General features: G+C 39.0%; 1 protein-coding gene across 23 annotated transcripts in view; it reads right to left on the bottom strand.

The window, feature by feature from the left end:
• Nucleotides 1-20,927, bottom strand: part of tspoap1 (TSPO associated protein 1) — a 116,439-nt gene that overhangs the window by 16,922 nt on the left and 78,590 nt on the right. For 12 of the 23 annotated variants that reach the window (XR_014531819.1, XM_083531669.1, XM_083531661.1 and 9 more), the window contains 15 exons: nt 18,793-18,970; nt 17,962-18,039; nt 15,437-15,651; nt 14,261-14,364; nt 13,974-14,083; nt 12,201-13,028; nt 11,951-12,102; nt 11,367-11,849; nt 10,898-11,290; nt 9,675-9,833; nt 8,683-9,402; nt 7,859-7,952; nt 3,166-3,296; nt 1,400-1,568; nt 371-439 (listed from right to left, as the gene is read on the bottom strand). Coding sequence is in view for 22 of the 23 variants with exons in the window: in XM_083531669.1 (XP_083387795.1) it covers nt 371-439; nt 1,400-1,568; nt 3,166-3,296; nt 7,859-7,952; nt 8,683-9,402; nt 9,675-9,833; nt 10,898-11,290; nt 11,367-11,849; nt 11,951-12,102; nt 12,201-13,028; nt 13,974-14,083; nt 14,261-14,364; nt 15,437-15,651; nt 17,962-18,039; nt 18,793-18,970 (3,883 nt within the window). In the remaining variant the exon portion in view is untranslated. The remainder of the gene's footprint in view (nt 1-370; nt 440-1,399; nt 1,569-3,165; nt 3,297-7,858; nt 7,953-8,682; nt 9,403-9,674; nt 9,834-10,897; nt 11,291-11,366; nt 11,850-11,950; nt 12,103-12,200; nt 13,029-13,973; nt 14,084-14,260; nt 14,365-15,436; nt 15,652-17,961; nt 18,040-18,792; nt 18,971-20,927) is intronic. The other 11 variants (XM_083531677.1, XM_083531680.1, XM_083531678.1 and 8 more) reach the window with 7 other exon arrangements.

Raw genomic sequence — 20,927 nt, 5'->3', positions numbered from 1 at the left:
AACTGCTGTCAGATAAGAGGAATTAAACACGAAAAGACATTCCGCGATAAGATAATCATCAACTTGTAGCAATAGTAACGCTTAGCATAAGGCTGCAGCACCCAATCCTGCAATAGATTCTTTTCCTGTAACTCCACACCTAGTGTTGGAGTTTCTACTGAAGTTTCCAATGTGTCATTATTTACTAATTTTTCACACACGAGCCTTTATTACTGAACCCGTTAGTTAGGTTTAGTATTCAGGCATTACTAATGAATTCTACACCTTTGAAAGAATATGATCATTTAAGGGCAAAAAATGTATAAAAAATGCAGTAAGATGGCTGGAAGAAGATGGAGAGGGGGGACAGCGAAGAGACGTGGAGACACACCTTTCTTGGAGCGTCTAGGTTTGGGTGGTGGAGCCGGACGGTGCGGAAGCTGAGCGAGTGAGCGTGTGCCTTGATGGAGGTCGAACAGGAGAATGCGGATTTGAAAATGAAACCAGACAACAAGCAGACAGAAAACAAGAATGAAGCCTGATATAAAGCAGGAAAAAACAACAACAACAAACGTTGCATGATGACATCGGAACTGCATCAGGGGCAGAGTCAGCCAGGGAAGCTACTGAAAGCTGGAAAGTGTTAACTCATTCCTGCTGTAGATTTAGCATGCCTCCTTTTCTGGGTCATGGCTGAAACTTTACCATGATGACAGAACAGCAAACGTCAACAAGAACATCAAAAACACTGAAGCGTTCTGTTTTGGCACTTCTTTGCACTATTGTGAATGAAGAAGCACAAAATGTGATCATGAATGTTTCAGAAAGAAAAGCACACACAGACACATAATACCAAAGCCATGACAAGGTGCAGAAATAGACCTTGACCACCAGACATCCACACTTCCTTTGAAGACCCAGGTGATTGTTTTTCTCCGTTACAGAAAGCTTGATGTCTTCATATGACAATGAGATACAGACACTCAGAAACTACGCATTTTATAAAATAACATCAGTAGTTCGAAATGAAAATCTTCAACTATAGCAGTGGATAAAAGGATTATTCTTTTATACAAGGAAGAATAAAATCATTCAATGCATTTTAAAGCTCATAAAATGTATTCAGATTGAAATAGGCAAGTTAGAATTTCCGCTATAGGGGCATAATTTTAGTAAAAAAAAAATTCTTGTCCACTTTGCATATTCAAATGAATGTCTCTGGAAGCATTTAATAGTAAACTACTAACGAAAAAATATATTCTATATATATATTCTATATATCATATTGCCACATCTGCCAACTCACTGATATCACTGATCAACTGTAACTCCCAAGATGCATCAGCACTGATTCAAAAAATCCCAAAAACAGTGGATTAGGTGCTGAGTATTAAAGAATAACTGAAAACATAGAACATACCTATTTTCTCCACAGTAGTCTCAGTAGACAGAAAGCCCTGCTGTAGAAGCTGATCTCTGGTCTCGTCATCATCCACCTGAATCTCAGAGACCATGTTGCAGGGCACGTAACCATGACGACCACCTGACTCTCCGTGGTAAAACCCATCTGTGTCCTTATCACCGTAGATCTTCATCAAGCAAAAAAAATAAAAACATGAAACCATATAATTATCATTTATTATAAGTGTTCTGTTGAGAGATGGCAAATAAATAATTTGAGAAAGTTATGTGTATTCAGAGATAAGTTCAGCTTCTGCTTATAGTCATGTGATTCTCTTATAGCTCACTTTAAGAGTAATATATATCCCTTGAAATGAGCAGTCTCCCCTGATGTCCAGTGTTTGACAAAAAAATATTTTTTGGACTTTAAATGGGCAATATTAATCGTTAAAGAATACTATTACATTTATGAAAGGTTTGACTAAAAAACAGGAGGTGGAGCTGCAGGTAGCAGAGCTGAAGATGTTGAGGTTTTCGTTGGGTTTACGACGATGGACAGGATTAGGAATGAGTTTATTAGAGGGATGTTTTGGAGACAAGGTGAGGGAGGCGAGATTGAGATGGTTTGGACATGTGCAGAGGAGGGACATGAGGTATATCGGTAGGAGAATGCTGAGGATGGAGCCACCAGGAAGAAGGAAAAGAGGAAGACCAAATAGTAGGTTTATGGATGTGGTGAGGGAAGACATGCAGGTAGTTGGTTTGAAATAGGCAGATGAAGAGGACAGGAGGGTATGGAGACGGATGATCCGCTGTGGCGACCCCTAATGGGAGCAGCCGAAAGAAGAAGAATAGTATTACATTTATGAAAGGTATTCTAGTCTAAGTGTATTAACAGCCCAAAACATAAAACATGAACGTGACATATTGTGCTATACAATTTTGAAAATATTGAATCAAACCTATTGTGTTTATATCAAATAGTCAGAAAGTAGTGCTGGACTTGTTCGATCATACAAACTATGCTATGTTGTGCTATGTCCATTAAGCACAACTGTCCTGCAATCGTCCTATCAACTCTAAAGTCTGAGGCAACAATAGGGCATTTTTACTGTTAAATTCTCACTGAGAATGTGAACATATCCTAAGCTTTTAATTGTTAGAGGGGTTAGAAAATGAACTTCCTACCACAGTGTAATGACAGTAAGTGACAACACATTCAAGTCAAGTCAAGTCAAGTTTATTTCTAAAGCACTTTTCACAACAGACATTGTCTCAGAGCAGCTTTACAGAATTTACAGTTAAGGTGAACGATGTGTATTTATCCCTGATGAGCAGCCGTGGTGACTGTGGCAAGGAAAAACGTCCTTAGATGTTATGCGGAAGAAACCTTGAGAGGAACCAGACTCAAAAGAAGAACCTTTCCTCATTTGGGCGACATCAACATTGTGATTATAAATCTTTAAACAAAAGATATCCTTTTTATTTGCCACCATATCTCCATAACCAGGTCACTGATGTGTCATTTTTTTAATACGTCTTATAAAATACAGGGTGTCCCAACAGTCTCTATTAAACAAGGACATCGACACTTTCTTGTATACTTAGTTAACATTTTGTGTGTTTCTACATTGAACCCAGATTAAGGTAAAGTATTTTGATAAGTCTATGCATGACTAAAATTAGACTTATAATTGCACTTGCAATAATCGCAAAATTAGGCATCGATAAATAAATAGTAGCATCAGAAAGCATCTTTCTGGAGTTTTTCAGAATATTCCGTACCTTAATGATCTGTCCCTCCTTGAAGGGAAGCTCCTCCTCTGCTGCATCACGATTGGGTGACATTGTTGAAGGATCGTATGGGAAGAGAGCAACGAAAATCCGCACCTCACTGGCATCAACTGGTTGTGCATCTGCTCGCACACACACACACACACACACACACACACACACACACACACACACACACACACACACACACACACACACACACACACACATACACACACACACACACACACACACACAATGAGTGAGGCACTTGTTGTGTATGCACCAGAATTGTCATTGCCATATACCATTTTCTAATAGTGCAGTCAAGGGGCTAATTGAGATAATCAGAGTAAAACCCACTGAGCGTAAAGTACACAAGCCTCTGCTCACGTGATCCTTTCAAACACACACACGCACAGTTTGAGACCCCTTTCTTCTGATGTCAATCCGCTAATAGCATATGACCAAGTACTAATGTCCAAAGCTTCTGGTGGGAGGGATCTTGAGTGCAGAAGGTCAAACTGGAAACAGGATACAGGTTTCTAGGACAGTTTTGCCAGTTGTGGCATCACAAAAAGCATGATGGCATTTGATGCCATAAGATTTGTAGGTGCTTTTTAAATATCCCATTCCACATTTTGCCTCCATTTGCTGTTATAATAATCTCCACTCTAATTGGGAAGTTGTTCCACTAGATATCAGAGTGTGGCTGTGGAGATTTGATTCATTCAGCCACAAGGGTATTAGTAAAGTCAGGTACTGATGTAGGTGTGGGTGCAGTCAGCATTCCAATGCATCTTATTTATGTCCAGAAGCGTTGAGGTCAGAAGGGTTGAGGTCTATAGCAGGCCACTCAAGATCTTATACTCCAACTGAAATAAGTGCATTTGAGCTTAATGTAAATAGACACTATTATGTTAATATTATTCAGTTACTACTGTTTAGTGGTTGGTGCACCTTTTTGCCAAATATATTGCCTGATTATCAGTGGTGGACAGTAAGGAGGTAAATGTAATTCATTACTGTACTTAATTTATTATAATTTTTTTTTTGCGTATCTGTACTTAATTTAAATATTTCTGTTTGGGAAAACTTTGACTTTAACTTCACTACATTTCAAAGTAAATGTGTGTGTGTGTGTGTGTGTGTGTGTGTGTGTGTGTGTGTGTGTGTGTGTGTGTGTGAGAGAGAGAGAAAGAGAGTGTGTGTAAGAGAGAGAGAGAGAGAGAGAGAGAGAGAGAGAGAGAGTGTTTGTGTGTATGTGTGTGTGTGTGTGTGTGTGTGTGTGTGTAAGAGAGAGAGAGAGAGAGCGAGAGAGAAAGAGAGAGAGAGAGAGAGTGTGTGTATGTGTGTGTGTGTATGTGAGAGAGAGAGAGAGAGAGAGAGAGAGAGAGAGAGGAGAGAGAGAGAGAGAGAGAGAGAGAGAGAGAGAGAGAGAGAGAGAGAGAGAGGAAATTAGAGACATAATAAATGATAGTACTTTGGATACATTTGAAGGCAAATACTTTTACTCAAGTGAAAGTTTAAAGGCAGCACTTTTACTGGAGTCATATTTTACCTACTGTATTTCTACTTCAACTCAACTTCATGCTTTGTGTAGTTCGTCCACCACTGCTGACTATATATATCAGCGTCTTTATTAATGTGGATGGACACAGCTAAGAATTTTGCAAGGTGTAAATTTGCTCTCAAACAAGGTCTGAGTTAAAAACCAGATCTGAGTTATAAGCTACATATCAGTTTCACGATACATTGATTAATTTAGTGCACGAGATCGTGACTGAAGCACGGACGAAAGAACGTTTTCACTTCCCCTAAACACAGCATGTATGTGGGCATTGTGTGCTTTAAATAGGTGCACTGTAACGGTGTTAGGCACCGCTGAGTCTCAGCTGTGCATTAAACTAAATCCAAAAGTTGTAAAAACTATGCAGAAATTGCAGGCAAAGTATATATTTATGAATGAGATACAGACAGTAAAAATCGAGATGCCATTTGTTTGATAAACTTAACACGGTTTATGGTGTGAATAAACATGATATTACACTCTGGCCAACTGCAATATCAGTAACCAGTCTACTATTGATATTATTTACACATAATTAAATATGGTGAGCGGTTACAGCAAGTACATAATGTTAACCGCTTATATTTCATATTTAAATTTTGGAGATTACACTGCATTAAAATGCATTAGTACTAAATAACACTACTAATGCAGCAGGGCAGTTATGAACTTATAAATTTCTTTGGATTTTATTAAATGGGTTCTGACTCACTCAAGTCTTACAACCCCAATTTCAGTTGGAAGACTGTGTAAAATGTAAATAAAAACAATGCAATGGTTTGCAAATCTCATAAATCCATATTCTATTCACAATAGAAAATAGATAATGTTCAAACTAAGGAAATGTGCCAGTGTTTTAATGAAAAGAAATGAGTAATTTTGAATTTGTTGGCTGCAACACATCTTTTTCAAAGAAAGCCTTGCATATTTGAGATGAACTGAACACTGCATCTATTACAATAGCATGATTTCATAGTGAAAGAGTCCGGGTGCTGAACTGGCCTGCCTGAAGTCTAGACCTATCACTAGTTGAAAACATTTGGCGCATCATAAAATGTAAAAATACAACAAAGGACACCCAGAACTGTTAAGCGGCTAGAATCCTGTATCAGATATATATGGGATAACATTCCTCTCCCAAAGCCTCAGGAACTGGTCTCCTTAGTTCCCAGATGTATACGAACAGAAGACGTGATGCTACCCAGTGGTAAACATGATGTCCCAACTTCTTAGTAATTGGGGTTGTATTTTTGTGCTTATAATATTTAAAAAAACAATTTAAGTATGATCTATTCTTTGAACAGCCATACACAAAATAATACCTGCCTGAATGCTTATGTACAGTACTCACAGACCAATATGAAAGAACATTTTAATGATTAAGCAGGAAAAAACAAAAGTGTAATTTTTAGAGTCTGATAAAGGTCATAAAGAAAGTCAATGTCCAAGAGAGGCAGTGGCATGATGCAAACTACGAGAGTGATTTCATGGAAGGATAATCTGGGTTATTTGCTGTCAAAACAAGACCTTTTAAGCCTCTCTAAATTCTATCAAGTAGTTAAGAGGGGGAAGAAGATTCACTTCAGCTCAACTCAGTGAGAAATAATCATGATGGAGAAGTGAGAAGCACAGCAAAGCGTTCTTGTAGTCAGTCGATTCCTCTGTTGACTGATTGACATTATCTTCCTTGAAAGTCACCGCCAATCTTGGAAAAAATAATACAATTTGAACATTTTTGTTTTATTTAGAAGGTAAGCGGAATTTGATAACATTCGTTTTAAATGTTTGCTATTCCCAACAAGCACTGCGGCCTACAAACATGGATGCCATGAACCACAACACCCACAATTGTCCATTGATTATGGTAGCCAACCTACTCATAGAGCACACCGGGTTTCACTCTCACACACACCCTCCCACAAAATAAAAGGAAACTCCAAACTCATTCACAATGCAATGTATTGCTTAAGGTTTGTTCCCATATGTCTGACTTACCCAGCCTTACTGTTTTACCAAACTTTACTGATTGCCCTTCTGATACTGCCTAAAGAGCCATGAAATAAAATGACTGTACAACTTAACAACTTTGAGGATGAATTTGGACTGTAATTCATATCTTACTACTATACTAATTGATTAGTAATATTTTATTTAATATTAAAAGTCTACTGCAGTGGCTCAGGACCACAGGCTTCATTTAAGCACCTATCACTGCACACCTTAACATTGATAGAATTGTAATGAATAGACCTTCTGTGCCACCAAGGTGGGTTCCCTTTTGAGTCTGGTTCCTCTCAACGGTTCTCCCTCATACCATCTAAGGGAGCTTTTTCTTGCCACAGTCGTTACTGGCTCACTCATTAGGGACAAACTTTCAATTACAAGAAAAAAACCTGATAGACACTTAACTTATAAATTCTTTTATACAATTTTATAACCGCTTTATCTGTAAAACTGTTATGAGACAATGTCATTTTTTGGTTCCACAGTCTCAGCTGCTTTTACCTTTGGTTTTGGATTACTTCTGTTTTTGTCTACTTTGGCTTATTAAAATTTGAAATTCACAATCCTACAGCTGAATCCAAGAGAGCTTTCATATCACAAGCCTTTCTTTCTACTTACAATACAAAAAAACTATGAGGGGAAGTTATGTAGAGAGGGCCTATACACATGCTAAAACCAATTTTTCTCCCCAACTTATTCTTTTAAAGTATGTAAATCGTGGTTAGGTTTATATCTATTGGGTTTGACCAATTATCTTCTAGATATCTGTTTTAACCCAGAAAAACAGGCAGGGGTGCGAAATGTGGACAGATATTGCATGTTATATGGTGCAACAAATAGCAAAAATGATCTGACTGATCATTAATATCATTAAAATATGGCATGCACACTCTCATTATACATCAGCTTACAAAATAGCACTTGGTATAATTTTAATTTATTAAATGTTTAGTTTTGTCAATGTAGTTTTTTTTATTCTTTTCGTTTCTTAATGTCATTTATCATAGCCAAGAGTTGTCTTATATAAAAAAAAAGCCACACTAACCAATCAAGCACAAGGGTCTATTTTAATCCGGGATCTAAATCTTTAACAATCAGCACATTTAAAGGACAGGTTTGTGAATATCTTACCTCTAGGCAATTTGGTCTCCGATCGATTACATTTTGGAGAGACGTCTCTGGGGCCACACCAAGCCGTTCCTGCGTCTGCAAGACCAGCAGCCTTCTGAAGCAAGCCACACACACAAACATAAAGTAAGTACTTGACACAGGAAAGCTACACACTGTTGCACATAAAGTACATGCCAGACACACATCCACGTGCCTACATATACACAATGGCAGGCTGTCTTATACACTGTCTTCAAGCACAACAAAAGCAGCAGCTAGGGGTTTGTTCTGACTACAGACACATGCAGGCCCACACAGCCTTCATGACCGGGTGAAGGGATGGTAATACATCCATCAGGTTCGATAACCAAACCACCTCAACAAAAACTGAATGTCTGAGGCTTTGAAAGACATAAAGTTTCATGTTGAAATTCCTTGGGAAGACAAGAGGGACGAGGACACTACAACAGAGTAAAGCATATATAGGGGTCCAAACACTGGATGTCTCACTATATGGCTTTTTGCTCCAATTTTAGACATTAAACAGGCACACAGGGATCCCAGCTATAGACAATAATGACTATGGGATGAGAAAGAGGAAAAAGTATAGACTTAAACCTTTTGCATAGAAAGATCCATGATGTAATGTGTGTACTGATATAGTGAGAGTCTAAGGACAGTCTAAGAAAATCAAGGATGCAGAGAAAATCTACTTAAAATAGTAAGGGCTGCCTTAAGGATGAGGGTTTGCCATCATTTTGGGGTGCAAAAGGTTTTGTCCATCTCCATTGAGGTGGGATAGTTCCAAGGGGTGGTACATTTGCAGGACAAGTGATGCAACACACCCATTTGTGGTGACTGGGTGCCACGACGTTAAGTGTATCTTGTTTGGACTGGCGCAGTGACGAGGTGTGGTGGTAATCATTGTTTCCACCCTCCACCCACCACTCTGAGCTCATCTGCTCCACCACAACTTCTTCAGGGTCAAACTGCGATGACTCTTCATCGTTATCTGTCCCGTACTCCACATCTATCTCCACAGCAGGTGTCTTAACATGGCGAACTGTTGTGCTGAGCATGTATGGCCCTTGTGCTGTCACCCTTTTGGTGGAAAGGTTGGAGGTCATTTGGCTCCGAAGTAGAGCTTCTCTCCGAAGTCTGTCCCTTTCACGCTGTACCCGATGCGAACGTCGTGGGGTCATTACTTTGCTGCATAGACCCACATACGGGCTGCTTTCTAAATCAATATCCACCTCCTCATCGTCCTCGTAGTTGGTGGTGTCCTCTGTGTTGACGTAATTCGGCTCGGGTCGAGACCGGACCTGCGTGGTCCCTCTTGTAGTTTTTAATTTGTCTCCACATGGATTCAATTTTCCAGAAGCAGGCTGGCGCCGAAGGCGCCCTTTGGCTGGAGATTGCCTCAAGTGAGGCTCTGATTCGCTATTGTCCTCTTCCTCAGTCACCTCAGGTATACTGAAGAGCTGTTTATTAGAAAAAACCTGGGGATGAAGTTTCAGGATCTTCTCCAAGACCTCCTCATCACTGTCAACTTCCCATCCCTCTGCCTGAGGAACAGGTCCACAGCCAAATACAATCAGAGGTTACATGTTTGAGTTTGAGTGTGCAGGTCACACACAGAAACACAAGCAGGAAAAGTCGGCATTGGAGAATGTTAGAGAAAAAATATAGACAAAAGGAAAACAGAAAGATAATTAGAGAAGCCAAATGGAAAAAAAAATAAAGCTACGTAATCATAAAAGCTATGTAACCGCATATTGCAACTCACATTAAGAACGTTAAATGAGAATAAACATGCATCTTTGTCATTTTTGCTTACCTTGCCTGAACTTCCAGAATTGTAATTCTTGGGTGTTACATCAGCGGCAGACTCGGAATACAGATCTTCTTCCTCCTCTTCCAGGATATCGGACAGGTCTGAACGGCTACTCTCCACATGATAGTCAGGCGGAGGGTCCATCAGACCTCCTGCATAAATCTGCACCATCGCAGTAAATAACAAATACAATTACATTTCATCAGACATCTATTAGATATAAACCAGATCTAGAATATTCAGATTTACAATCCCAAATATACAAAATCCAGATGTACAACTTCAATTTAAAAAAAGTTGGGACAATGTGTAAAATGTAAATAAAAACAGAAGGCCGTTATTTGCAACTCTCAAAAACTCAATCATTGTTCACAATAAAACACAGAAAACATATCAAATGTTTAAACTGAGGAAATGTACCAATTAAAAAACAAAAAGGTCATTTTGAATTTGATAGGATGAGCTTCACCAATCTGTGAAAGACTATCCACAATTTGTGGAACATCAGGGGCACTGCATTTAAAACGGTCATGATGTAATGTAATGGAAATCAATAAACAGGCTCATTAACACCTCCAAAAATCATTGTCTGTGAACACAGTTTGCAATGTCATCCACAAATACTGGTTAAATATTATATACCAATAGCATGACTTTGCAATAGAAAAGCCCAGTTTGAAAACATTTGGTGCATCAAAGAACGAAAAATACAACAAGGACACCCTGGACTGATCAGCAGCTAGAATCCTGTTTCAGACAGTATATGGGACAACATTCCTCTCCCTAAACCTCAGCAACTGGTCTCCTCAAATTCGCAGATGTATACTGACAGAAGATGTAATGCTACACACTGGTCATGTCCCAACTTTTTATGAGACCTTTTGCAGCCATTAAATTCAAAATGATCTTTTTTTCCCCATAAAATGGTGTATATATATATATTCTCACTTTGATATGTTTTTTATATTCTATTTTGAATAAAATATATGTTTATAAGATTTGCAAATTATTACCTTCAGTTTTAATTTATATTTTACACAGTGCCAACTTTTTTGGAACTGGGGATATAGATTTAGATCCCTAGTAAACATGCCAGAGGCATTGGTAGCAAGGGAAATCTACAAGTCTTCAAAAAAGTATCACAGAAACTAGTGTTTAATGTTATATAATGTTATCATAGCAGTGCAAAATGATATGGTCAGCTGAAGATTTGCTCTTCATCAAACCTTTGTTCTGGGCACAGGTTCAGGCTGCAGGAACTCTTCGATGGATACCAGGCGAGTATTTTCCCGGTCACCTTCCGGCTCTGACTCTATGGGTGAGGGGTGAGGTGGCCGCAGGGGATGTGTATCAGGTGTGTCAAGCAGATCAGTCTCTGGGGCCATGACTTTGGGCACACTGGGCATGGATGATGACTTGTGTGGCAAGGGGTCATCCAGGAAATCAGTAACCGAAGTAAGGGAACGTTGTGGCCCTGGGCTCTTGGGCTCTCTGCTAGGCTCTGGAGTTGTTATAAGTGTTACACTGGGCTGTGCTGATCCCAGGGCACTGGATGTGGGAATGGGTATTGGGACTGCCACAGGAGAGGGGATAACTTTTGGTGAAGGTACAGTTTCCTGCTGATAGAGAAAACATTTGAAAGCATAAAGAACTATATAAATGTAAAAAAGAAACATTACTGCACTTTTCACCCACCTGCAGGTTGGCACTGGCACAAGGAGGTGACGGTGACTGCTGCAAAGCCACAGCTGGATTCGCCCATGCCTCTACATATGAGGCAGTGGGCAGAGGGGCATCATTGGTGGCAGCTTTGGGTGTGTTGGCATAAACATCCCTGATGGGAGAAGCATCTTGAACAGGACTTGCACCTAGTACAGAGCTCAGTGGCATTGTGGGTGTTTTGGCAGCAGACAGAGAGGTGGCACAGACACTGGGCTCCTTGTTGTTGGCACTGGTGGTTAGGACACTAGTGTGGATTGGCACAAGTTGGCAGGGAGGCATGGAGGCACCCGCCACGATGGCAGGAAGCTTGGCAGGCACATTCACGGGTGTCGAGTCTGCCGACTCACTATGAGGAGACATGGTGCGCACAGTAAGCTCGTGGGCTGTTTGAAGCATTTCGATCTGTGAAGGACCAATCAGAGCGCTGCCCGCTGTGGGTGAGGACACCTCCAACACCTACAAGTGGGAAAAAAAGTGTGCAAAAAAAGTAACAATGTACAAATGTAAGCAATTTTATATCGTATTTAAAAGTCATGTACGTTTAAAATTGCAATCACCCTTTTTTTGTCAGCGTAAATGGTGTAGCCGGTGACACGGACGCCGTTGGAAGTTCCAGCAGCATCTATAGTGACAGGGAGCCAGCTGATCTGAGCAATCCCTGGGGTAGGCCCCTGTTCCAGCTGCACATCCAGAGGAGCATCAGGAGGACCTTGGTTGTTAAAAGTCAGTGTAAAGACACAAGTTAATAAGACAGAGCCTGCAGATTGTACTATTTGTTTATCCCATCTAGCTAGTCCTGTGCCTTACCTGCGGTAAGTGTGGTAAAGGAAGTAACAGCACACTTGTGCTCCCTTCGCTCTAACGGCAGCTGTGCCTCCACCTCCACATGGTAGTGCAGACCAGGTATAAGGTCACCAAGGCGCAGTGAATATCTGCCAGCCTGCACCAGCTCACGCAGCTCACCATTCAAAGAGACGGCATGTGCATAAATGCTGTTGCTAGGCAACCAAGTGAGACGAGCTGAAGTGGCCATGATGCGATCTACCCGCAGCTTGGTGGGTGCCGCGCAAACATCCTTTCCTACCAGCATACAGCAACGCAACGGGTCAGAGCTACCATGCTCCGTCACGCTCTGCACAGCCACACGTTGAATCTTATGGCTCGTATCCATCCTCTCTAACACGGCCTTGGTTGGGTTCCCCGTAGGCACACTGAGGCGCAGTTCTTGGTCTACGTAGACGTTGTAGCTTCGAACTGTGACTCTTCCCGTGGGTGCCTCCCAGCCCAACACTATGCTCTTAGCTAACTGTTTGATGAGAGTCAGCTTGTGAGGATGAGGCACGATGTGAGCCTCTGTGTCATCCTCCAAGTCCAGATCCATGTCCAAACCATTCACAAGTTGCACAGTGCCTGGTTTACTGATTTCATTGGTAGCTGAGGCCTCTGTCCTGTCTGTACTGCTGTGGCTTAAACGCACATGGTGTTGGTGCTGATGTGGTCTCTCTGAGTTGCTGTGAAAGCTGCTTTCCACGAAGGAGTTGTGGGAAAAGTCGGTGGCTTCATGTGCCTCATCGTCCGAGATGCGCTCCACAAAGTTGGATGGGACCAGGCCTCGACGGCCATCCATCAACTCTCCTGCAGCACATTATTATAGATGCAAACTTAATTACTGGGTTAATAATACAGGTAGCCCCCGACTTACGATGGAGATACGCTCCACTGACCCCATCATAAAATATTGTAAATATAAAAAAAGTCAAGATATAGCCTAGGCTAACCAAGAGTCTTAAAGAATTGTGATCAATATGGGGTAGTATACATAAGTACAGTACAATACATAATTTAGCAAAACATAGCAATTTATAGCACCGTGATGTATAAACTTTACAGTATATTTTGTATGTAGTAGCAGGCGCATGGTCGAGTGAATGAAGATGCTTCTTACTGCCAGATGAAGCAAGCAGTAAGATGCACATCTGCAGCTGGTGAGACTAATCAGTGTGCTCTGCTTTTAGTGTCCGGTGATGCCAATATAAAGCAGAGACCCAAGCAAAAATTGGGCATTGAAACACCAAAAATGCAGAAAAGAATACAGGTTCTTACAACGAGACAACCGGGGGTGAAAGTAAACCTTACTCTCTCACAAGGTGGGATCCTGGCAGTGATCCAAAATATCGTACCACATATATGCTTCAACTTTTGCCTGTGGCACGAAAATTATGTTTTTACAATTTTGTTGTCTGGCGATCATCATCATAAAATCGAAGAATAATTAGTCGAACCGTCATAACTCAGGGACTACTTGTATTGACCTGCCAGCCTCAAGAGAAATAACGAAAGTTTAGTGGCAAAAAGACCACTAACATTAAATGGAAAGAATGGGGCGGGGCTTCCGTTCAATTCGTTTAATGGATTTCTAAATAATTCTAGATTTTCATGTTGATTGATTCGGCTGCCATTTTGAATTGATGCATTTGGATCTCTACAGGTTTTGCATATTTTTGGAGGGATGCAAAAAATTATAAGGGTCTGAGTAAACCATAATCTATACATATAAAAGATGGAAGAAGTTAAAATCACCTTCATAGAAGCCATCATCGTCCATGTCTCCATACACATAGATGTATTCCCCTGCTGTCAAGGGCAGCTCTACCTCTGGATTATCATTTGGGCCATCATATGGGTTGTAGCTTCATTCGAGGTTTTATAGCGGGTTATCATATGGGTTTAAGAAATCGAGATTAGAATTCATAAACAGTTCAAACCTAGTTTTATCAAGAAAATGAACAAAATTTGCTAGGGAAACACTGGAAAGTAGCACAAAGTCGCTCGTGAATATCATGCAACAGAAAGTAGGAAAAGGGTACCTGTAACGTGCAATAAAGACCTGGAGTTTAGCAGCTCGACTGGCTGGGAAGGGAATGGGTGATACATCGATGTCTAGCTCCTCAACCTCACTGGCAGTGTCCACCTAAAACAGACAAACATGTGTAAGAAATTTCACCAGGATTTTAGACGTGGGTTCTTTGTTTAATCGTATTCAATCTGACAAAAAAGAGAGCTAATTACATTATGCAAGCACTATCACGTCTTGCATAGGAGTGCTAGCAGTATAAGATAGCAGAGCAGGAACATGGTTATTTTGCTGATAAGACAGATAAACCTGAAAATTCTATATGCTATTGTCCAAAGTGTGGTGAATATTTCAATCGAAAAGGAAGAGTAAAAATAAGTATAACATAGTACTTACAGGTTAAGCCTTTATTTTTGTAAACCTTTATCAGAAACAAAATCAAGGCTAATGGAAAAATATTTCCAGATAACTAACTTTATTATAACTACTAAAGAATTACTACAATACTACATACACTACAGAATTATTGGTCATTTTGCACAAGGTCCAGTTGAAAGCCACGCCCAATTTTTTTGGACTGGGTTCCACCAATGAACAATTACACATCATGAATGAAAGCTTTAACCTTGACTTTAGAGCAGAGTAGGAGCTAAATATTTCCCAACAATCTTCCAAAGTAAGAAAACAAACATCAGCACAAAACAACCATGCAAACCAGTCCAGCTGTACATTTTCTACAGTATTAAACAGGATTTACTATCAAATAATAATGAAACCAATTCAAAAATGGGAGGCATATATCATGTGTTTGCTGTGACTGTGTATTCTAAAGGCAATGCTGACTCAGTGATTATGGCTCCATAATATTTAAGCCCTGGCACTCGCCAACTTCCACTGAAGGGCCCTTCTTCTTAGTGGGACTGTTACAAATAAAGGCTATGCCTTCTTCGAATACCTGTAAAGAATGTAACTTGTAACCTGTAACTGTATGACTTCAGTCAGTGTAGTAAACATTATAGCATTATTAATTGTTAATATTTGAGTCTTATAGCAACTCAATTCACTGTCCTTAGACCTCCATTGTAAATTTTAGCTTGGAGTCAAAATTCAAGATTATTCTTTGTATCAATTAACAAATATTCTGAACAGGTTGATAAAACACTGATCGTGTGCATGATGTCTGGCTCACCTCGTGAGTGGGGCTGGCTTTACGTGGGTTTGTGGCTGATTTTGGCGACAGGTGGATGTTTTCAGACTTTTGTGGAGATGTGCTCGAGGTGGAAGTGGAGGTGGATTTGGGGTTTAGGCTGGGCAGCTCGCGGTGTTTGGTGCCTGGTGAGCGCTCGGACTGGGACAGACCTGCTGAGTATGGCGTCGAGCCGGACCGAAGGACCGCAGCCAAATCTGTCCGGAAAATTATACAGAAAGGGGGAATGAAAAAGAGAAAAGCAAGAGGGAAAGAAAACGTAGGCAGGGGGAGGGGGGTGGATGGGGGGGTCGGGAATTGTTACCACAGATGCCACACATTATCACAAACTCGCATGCCTTTTGTACAGTAAAAAAAGTTTAAACAGAATATTGGTGAATGATGGCTACAGAAACTGGTGACATGCTTAAAAAGCGCAAGTGTCATGTGTAACTTTGGCAAAAACCAAGGAGATTAAATTAATAAATAAACACTCTCCAAATGTATTTAAATAATATTTAATAATTTAATATACTATGCATGTCCTTCACATAAACTCTGAAAGGTAGAAATGTTTCACTTACTTGATAATGTCATTATTTTACAATAACATTTTCTTTTTACTCGTATTTACAGAATCCCGATAAAAAAATAAACGTGCCATCGTATCTTAATTTATTTTAGAAATACATGAAAGACATATTTAGGCTTCAAATACAAATCACCTCCTATTCACTATTCACGCAACCTACATAGTAGATAACAATTCACATACTTTACTTGGCAATCATGCATTAAAAATTATTTGTAGTTTTACCAAGATTAAAGTATTGGCACCCTTTGTTATTATTGTAATTGGGCATGCAGCAAGTACGTCTTTTGTCCTACACTTTGTATAACCCTATAAAAGGATTGACTGGCTGTGAAAAAATGCTTTTCCTATATGAAAAGTTCACAGTTAAGCCAGCTAGTCATTTACTATGGCACATTTGCATGTGTGTGTGTGTGTGTGTGTGTGTGTGTGTGTGTGTGTGTGTGTGTGTGTGTGTGCGCGTGCGTGCGTGAGAGAGAGAGAGAGAGAGAGAGAGAGAGAGAAAGAGAGAAAGAAAGAGAGAGAGAACATGTGAGAGATATTGTGCACAAGTGTGAGAATGTTTAATGCATGTATAGATGTGTGCAAGAGATGGAAACGTGAAGAGAGACGTATGGCTTATGCCTATAGCTGATTGCACACTCTTATGGGAGGCTCTGGCTACACATCAAGACAAGCACAAATTAAAAGATAATTGAACCCATTTTATAGCCTTTCTTTTCATCAGTTTATCCAAGAAAATGCATCCCTCAATCTCATTAATTTCATTGATGTTAAAAAAATACATTTTAGTTTTTACTTGACCCATAATTTCAGTGTCAAACTGCACTAAACTCCCTACTAAATCACTGATTAGTGCATTAATGGATTTGTATTTAAGCTATAGTTAGCTATAACAGCATTTACATTTCAAATAACTACAGATTCTGATTGGAACAATTAAACCATGTCAATAAGCGGTTGAAAGCTGTGGAAATCACTATATTTGCACCAGGGACAAACTACAAGTTACATAAGTAAACTGTCACCTGCTATTGTGAACGCAGGGTTAAAAACTGACGTTACACATCGTTTATTCAAAAGCCAACAACAGACTAGACACCTGTTTAAGATATGCACACTATGACCATAGATTTAGTGATCGCATCTTTATTATTATTATTATTATTATTATTATTATTATTATTATTATTATTATTAATATTATGATGATCATAATATGACATGTAACACCACCGTTGTATTTTTGTCTGGTTAGCTGGTCATCATATTGCTGTTAAAAGATTTTAAATTGCAATTTTGCAACAAAAAAAAATATATATTATAAAATAAGTTAGCAGTACAACTTGTACAAGATAATATATATAACAGACAAAACAGCCATTTTATTTTGTTAGGGTACAGGTCTATTTTTTTCTGACTGGTCTTTACTAAGTCTTCTTCTAGTAAATCGGTAAAAAAAAATGGGCGCAATGCTTAGTTTAAAAATGTCGGTAGGGTGACCAATATTAAATATATCACCGTGTACTTATAGCTACATGCTTAAAGGTATGTGAGGAAAATAAAAATAGGCAACAACAGCGACTTGAAGCATGAATAGCAAAAGAACCAGTAAAGCCATAAGGGTTGAGTTGAGACGAAAATCCCGCATGCAGGCGTATGTTTTAAAGAAAGAAACAAAATGGCTAAGTTTTGAAGCAAAGTTGAAACCAATCCTCAAAAAAATAATTTTTGAGCTGCATTATATGAAATTGTACCCTTAACCGCAGCAAAAACAAATGCAAATCATAATCTATTATATTAATAATGCAGAACCAAACTACAAATACAGCTAAAAAGCAGGCAGCCAGTGAGTTTATTCTCACTAAAACACTGTGTTTGGTTTGGTCATGCAGGAGTTACAGCCTCCTGATAAGAGAAACATGAACCCGAATACCCTGCTCAGAGACGTCACAGAGGGCCTCATTACCCTCCAGACTCCAGAAGGCGATGTCATCCCATGAGGCACTACAGCCTAGAGAGTAGAAGTGTGGGTAATGGACAAAATGAAAGGATAGAGAGAAGAGAGGAGGATAAGAAAGAGAGAGAGAAATAGCATGGCAGAATGTGCACACAGAAAACGGGCCACAGGAATCAACGAGTATTAGAAAAATGCGAATTTGGGGAATAAAAAACGAACAACGAAATTATTATTACTGTTATCCTGAACCCTTTAATCCCATCAGTAATAATGTTTTGAATTTGCGATTGGTCAGAAGGTGCTGAATTTTCTATAAGAGCAGCGATGTCGTCCCAGCTGTGAGGCAAATCGCATACAATTTGCACTTGTTCTTAAACGTTATCACTTTTTATAGTAACAGCATGCACATAGACTTACATGAATGAATGAGCCACATGATCTAAAACCGATGTAATTCATAGCTGCTATACTGTAATTGATAAGATCTAACTTGTGCGATTTTATAAAAAAATGTATTGTAAATACGGTACTGCAAATAGGTAAAAGAATTATAAAAAACAGCTTTTTAATTCACAACAGCAAATCATATGAAATTCTATAAACAAAAACACCCTCTGGTTATTATTTTCTTGCAACCGCATGCCCTCTCATGTTATATATACTACAGTAAAGTGAACATCAAAGTGAGGAACTATAAATATCATAAGATTTAATTGCAGTTTAATAGTAGTAGTGATATAAATGTAATATTTAAGTGTAAAGTACCGTGATACTATAAGCAGCAGTGCTGTGTGTGAACTAGTTTACCGGTGTCTGTGGGCAGACTGAGGCCGTTGGGAAGTTGTGTGAGGCTGGAGCACAGCAGTCCAGGAGCCGACAGGTCGATCTTAGAGGCCTGCTGTCGAAATTTGTCCAGCTCCTGAGAGAGAAGGCTGAACTGCTCGCTCTGACTGCGACACTTCTGCTCCAGCTCCCGTACCTTCGCCTAATATTTTACACACACAGATTAATACTAAGATTCTTCTAAGGATTAATGTAAAGAGGAAATTTATGATAGATCATGATGGAGCTGATGGAGCTTTATGATATTAGCATATCAGAGCAGCTGATAGCAAAACAAGAATTTTTTTAGTATATCTGACATTGGCAATACAGCAAAATAATCTACAACGATATCCTTTAAGAATATTAATGGAAAGGCAAATAGAAAACAAATCCTTTCCCTGTTTTAGAAAGCTAGTAGGCTAGCTAACTGACTAGCTTGTATTGTTTTCAGTTTGCCATGAGGTTGCTTAAGTATCTGAAGCTTGAGCTGCATTCTTATTTTAATTATTATCTCTTTTATTAACAGTAGAAATCAAACCAGATAAAATCCACTACAACAAAACAAACTATTAGAACAATAACATCAGATAGGATAGTTAGCTAGCATGTTTAGCACGCATATACAACATGGTGTCCTATAATATGGGTTGTGCTCCAAAAGCCAAAAAAGTGTTTTAATAAATTAAAACACTATTTCTGAAATTTTTGTGTCCAGGTCACAATTATTGAATTTAAAAGAAGAAGTGTATTTTTTATTCCAATTTATTCTTTATTATCATCTTTAATGCTACTTATGGGCCCTTAAGCAAGACTCTTAACCTTCTGTGCTCCAGGGCGCTATTATGTCGGTGGGATATGCGAAGAAAGAATTTCACTGTGCTGTAATGTGCATGTGACAAAAAGTACCTTTTATTAAAAAATGTTTCTGAGTGAATATCAGGTGATCACTAGGATGTGAGAATAATGAACTGGCAGAAAGGTGTTCATTTCTGGGAAGTGATCAACTAAAACAACTTTTGGTAAGAATGAAACAGAGAAACAGGCAGAGAATTTTATCGTAGCAGGGAGAAAGAGGTAGAAAGATGAAGCGGGAAATAGGGAGAGGTTTGCAGCCATTTTGCCTTTTTTGCTGAGTATGTATTACAGGGACAGAGAAAAGAGCATGTATCTCAGACCAAGAGAAACTACAGCTAGTTTCACTTCCGGGACTGTGGTTCAGCTTCTTGGCAGACACCGAGCAAACAGGGCCTCATCACACTCAAACAAACACACACACACACACACACACACACACACACACACACACACACACACACACACAGAGTTCTAAAAAAACAGCCAGTTTCCTGTAAAATATCTCAACTAAGTACGTGTCACCTAAAGTACAAAAGGAGAGGAAAACTGTTTAACTGTGTAATAGAGAAAAAGACTGATCAGAGATTTTATGTTAAAAAAATCAAACTTGTATATGGGTATAGGCTTAAATATCATTACCTTTGAACGTACATACATTTATGTTTATCTGTGCTAACATCAAGCATACTTCTTTTAAATTTAATCAGCAAATGTATTTATGTACAATATCAATCCACATTTGATCAATAACACAGCTTTTCCTTTCATATTCTACATCCTAAGATTAAATTGTAATGTAGTGCAAACTACATTATATATTGAATGTACTTTGTAACATTTACTTTCTTATAATGTATTTTATTTCTTAAAATCTGCATGTGATCCTGCAAACAATTACAATAATTTTTTAATAAAAAAAAAATCTTTTTTTCTATCTATTTGTAGTTGCATTTACTGTTGCAGAATGTCTGTTTTGAATCTCCTTCCATAAAGAATATTTTTTTATTAAAAAAATATTCTTTATGGAAGGAGATTCAATGGTCAGTTCTTTGTAACAGAAAGTAAAGCAGAAGTTTTCCACCACCAGGAAAGTTATCTGGACCGAGTACCTTGTCGATTGTGAGGTTTAAAGTAACATGACAACACACAATTTGTTTATCTAAATTATACACACAATGTATTTATTATTTTAGTTTTTTGTTGTTGTTTTTTAAACAGAGTGCGTGTTTATTTTTGAGCTTATATAGTATAAGTGATATCAG

This window comes from Silurus aristotelis (genome assembly GCF_946808225.1).
Source record: "Silurus aristotelis genome assembly, chromosome: 26".
Taxonomy (NCBI): Eukaryota; Metazoa; Chordata; class Actinopteri; order Siluriformes; family Siluridae; genus Silurus; species Silurus aristotelis.
This window is presented reverse-complemented; position numbering and strand designations above follow the sequence as displayed.